The following is a 3699-nucleotide window of genomic DNA, read 5'->3' on the forward strand; positions in this document are numbered from 1 at the left end:
AGAAAGAAAGGAGGGAGGGAGGGAGGGAGGGAAGGAGAGAAGGAGAGAAGGAAAGAAAGAGGGATGGAGGGAAGGAGGGAGAGAGGGAGGGAGGAAGCAAGAGAGGCAGGAAGACAGAAAGAAAGAGAGGAAGTAAAGCAGGCAGGCAAGCAAGAGCAACATGCTCCCTGCACCCAGTATTGGATGGTGTGCACTGGGGAGAGAGAAAGAGGCCAGGAAGAAGAGCACCCAGGAAGGTTCTGTAAGAGGAGGCTTCCTGTCCAGGGTACCTCCCAGTGGTCTTGTTAACGGCACCCTCCCTTCCCTCCCCTCCTGGCTTAGGAGGCCCAAGCTGGCCCAGCTGGCAGTCACCGCGATGACGCGCAGGATGTTCTGGCACGGGCTGACAGGGTTGTAGGGCCCCAGGAAGCACTTGTTGTTCTCATACAGTTCCTTCTTGTTGATATCTTCTTTGTCTCTGGCTCCTGCGGGGAAAAACCTTCTTACAAAGCCTGATCTATTGCTATTTTCTGTTAAACCCAAATAACCAACACAGTTCATTTTCACACAGTGAAAAAACCCAGGCACCCAAGTCAAGAAACAACTTAACCAGCACCCCAGAAGTCCCTCCCATGCACTGCTCTTAGCACCCACTGTTCTGGTTTCTGAACCCCTAGGTAGAGTTCCTTGTTTTTGAACTTTACATAAACGGACTCACATAATGTTATCCCCATGTCTGGTTCTGCCCCGCAGTGCCCAGCGCTGGTTCTCATTCATTCTCAGCACAGCATGATCTGCCATCCTGGGAAGGCCTGCAGTGTGTATGCCTGTCCTACTTGGCATGCACATCTGGACTGCTTCCAGTTCTCCTGCACAGTGCTGCCATGAACACTGTAGTCATGTCTGCTGGTGAATAGAACTATGCTTCTGCCAGGGATGTGCCAGGAGAGGCTCACAGGTAGGCATAAGATTCACCTTCCCGAGATACACTGGACTGCTTTCCACGGTGGGGCCCAGCTGTGTTTCCACTTGCATTATCTGTTTCGCTTGCTCTTCTGGTGGGCAATAGCTTTTTAAATGTTGCTTTTGCTATGCTGGGGATGGAACCCAGGGCCTGACACATGCTAGACAAGCATCACTGAACACCTGTTTTGGTTTGTTTTAGTTTTTGTGGGTTATTTTTGTTTGGTTGTTGTTGTTGTTGTTATTGTTGTTGTTTGGTTTGCTTCTTTGAGACAGGGGCTCATGTAGTCCAGGCCGGCCTCCAACTTTCCATCTTCCTGCCTCTGCCCCTCAGTACTGCTGAACATGTGCCATCAGGCCTAACGCGAGCAATACCATTTTAAAATTCTAATCTCCATAGCCCCTGATAGTCCCAGGCCCCTATGGTGACTTTTGTAGGGGGGGTGTCTTTTTTAAACAATTTATTATTTTTGTTTATGAGTGCCTGCGTGAGCTTATGTGCACCACATGCATGGGAGGCCCGAAGGCATCAGATCCCCTGGAACTAGAGTTCCAGGCAGTAGTAAGCCACCTGATATGGGTGATGGGAACTGAACCCAGATCCTTTGCAAGAGCAGTAAGCTAAGCGTTGAGGGTCCCAGCTTGGTTTCTGGTTCTTTGGTTGGTTGGTTAGTTGGTTGGCTGGGGTTTTTTCAAGACAGGGTCTCACTATGTAGCCTTGACTGGCCTGGAACTTACTATGCAGACCAAAAGTGTGTACCACCACGCCCAGCCCCTCTGCTGCTTTTTCCCTCAGTGCTTGTCATCCGACTTACTCTGCACTTATTTTTCCCATTGTCTGTCTCTTGGCAGTGAGAAGGTAAACCAAAGGGAGGAATGCGTAATGATCTCTTTTCAAGGCTGTGTCCCCAGAGCTAGAACAGTACTGGGCACAGAGGGAGTCCATCAACACATTTAGGGACTGTGCCCTCACTGGGTGCAGGCCTGAGTCCTACCTAGATCCCTCCAAGCAGTGCAAAGCTTGAGCACATGAAAGGGCCACTGAGGGGGTAAGTGCACAGAACATGTGCTGCCTGGGGGAGGAGTGGGACTCTGAGGCCAAGCACACCTGGTTGCTAGCCTTATTACCCCCCCCAAAACACAGGTTGCTAGCCTAGGCTAAGTTGCCCCCTCTTCAAGGGTAACTGTGGCCTAGGGCTCCCCTAGAGAACACAGGGCACTTAGTTCAATTTGAATTTCAGAGGAACAGATCATAGTACAGTGTGTCTCAAATACAATTAAAATGATTCATCGTTCATCTGAAATTAAACTGAACTGGGTGTCCTACATTTCTAGACAATTCTGACAGCCTTACTTTGGTCTGTACTCCTAGGGCTGACCATTATTGTGGCTTGCCGTTCATCCACCACACGGAGTGTGTGAGTAGCCCCTTGTCAGTGGAGAAATCTCTGAGGAACCAAATGTTGCTTCCCAAATAAATGCTGGAGATGTGAAAGAACAGGGACCCCAGACAGATCCCAGAAGGTGACAGGGATGGGGGGTGGTGCAACCTGAGCTGGTTTCTTCCTATGCACTTTTATAAAGAATATCATTTAATATTTCAAAAAGCTGAGAATTACACTCTACTGTAAAGATGAGAAAATCTAGACAAGCCAAGTCAAATGCTTATCTGAGGTCACTCAGCTGGGAAAGGTCAGGACCAGGGTCAGGTTTGATATGTAGGCCACTCTGCCTCCAGAGCCAGGGGAGTCTAAACAACTAGCCAAGGTCCTCTGGTTGAGGCAGAGTCAGAGCTATAGAGAAAGAAAGCCAGGAGGTTGGAGGCAGCTGACACTGCGTACCCCTGGAAGTAGTGTCAGTCAAGGGCAGGCCTTATCAAGGGCTCCCTGAAGCCTGAGTTCAGGACCTGGTCTCACAGGCTCCAGCTACTCCAGATTCTAAGATAGGATGCAGCCTTTCTTCATTCCTAAATATGCAGTCAGTAAGCATGGCCTGTGCCAGGTCAGGAAATACAGCAGTGACCACGACAACCCTGCCCTACCCTCATGGCGCTAAAGTCTAGTCGAGAAGACAGACGAGAAGATGACAGAGCCATAATGTGTTGGATGGACCATGGAAGGAGAAATTATGCTTGGAATAAGGAAAGGCTCAGCTAATAGAAAGATAGCATCCGTCAAATAGATGTATTTGCTGGGCAGACGGCAGCACACAGCTGGAATCATAGCTCTCAGGAGGCTAAGGCAGGAGAAATGAAAGTTCAAAATCAGCCAGAGCTATGTAACAAGAACCCATCTCAAAAACAAAACAAGCACTAAAAATAAAGGTTTGGGGCTAGAGAGATGGCTTAGTGGTTAAGAGTATTGGCTGCTCTTACAGAAGGCACGAGTTCAAATCTTAGCACCCACATGGCAGCTAACTGTCCATATCTCAGAGGGTATCTGACACCCTCTTCTGGACTTCTCGGGCATTGCATGACATGGGTGCACTTACATATATTCAAGCAATACACTCATACACATAAAAATAAATAAATATTAAAAATTAAAAATAAATAAATGTTTGTTTGCACCTATACCAAGATTATAGGTTAGTGGTAGGGCTTGCCATTATAGTTTAGGAGGCCCCAGGAAGGAAAGAGGAAGGAAGGAAGAAAGGGATCATGATCAGAGAAGCTATTTTCTTGGTACACCTTTTTGGGTTTCTAGACTGATAACAAAGAAAAACAAAAACAAAAACAAAAACAAACAGAGAAAAAAC

The 3699-nt window shown here is 47.8% G+C and overlaps 1 protein-coding gene across 1 annotated transcript in view; it reads right to left on the minus strand.

Moving 5' to 3' along the window:
* The window catches only part of Mroh7 (maestro heat like repeat family member 7), a 41264-nt gene that overhangs the window by 24133 nt on the left and 13432 nt on the right, over nucleotides 1-3699 (minus strand). The window contains exon 9 of the mRNA XM_008833022.2: nucleotides 352-464. Coding sequence (XP_008831244.1) covers nucleotides 352-464 — 113 coding nt within the window. The remainder of the gene's footprint in view (nucleotides 1-351; nucleotides 465-3699) is intronic.

The sequence above is a fragment of the Nannospalax galili genome, unplaced genomic scaffold (genome assembly GCF_000622305.1).
Source record: "Nannospalax galili isolate Female #2095 unplaced genomic scaffold, S.galili_v1.0 scaffold356, whole genome shotgun sequence".
Lineage (NCBI taxonomy): Eukaryota > Metazoa > Chordata > Mammalia > Rodentia > Spalacidae > Nannospalax > Nannospalax galili.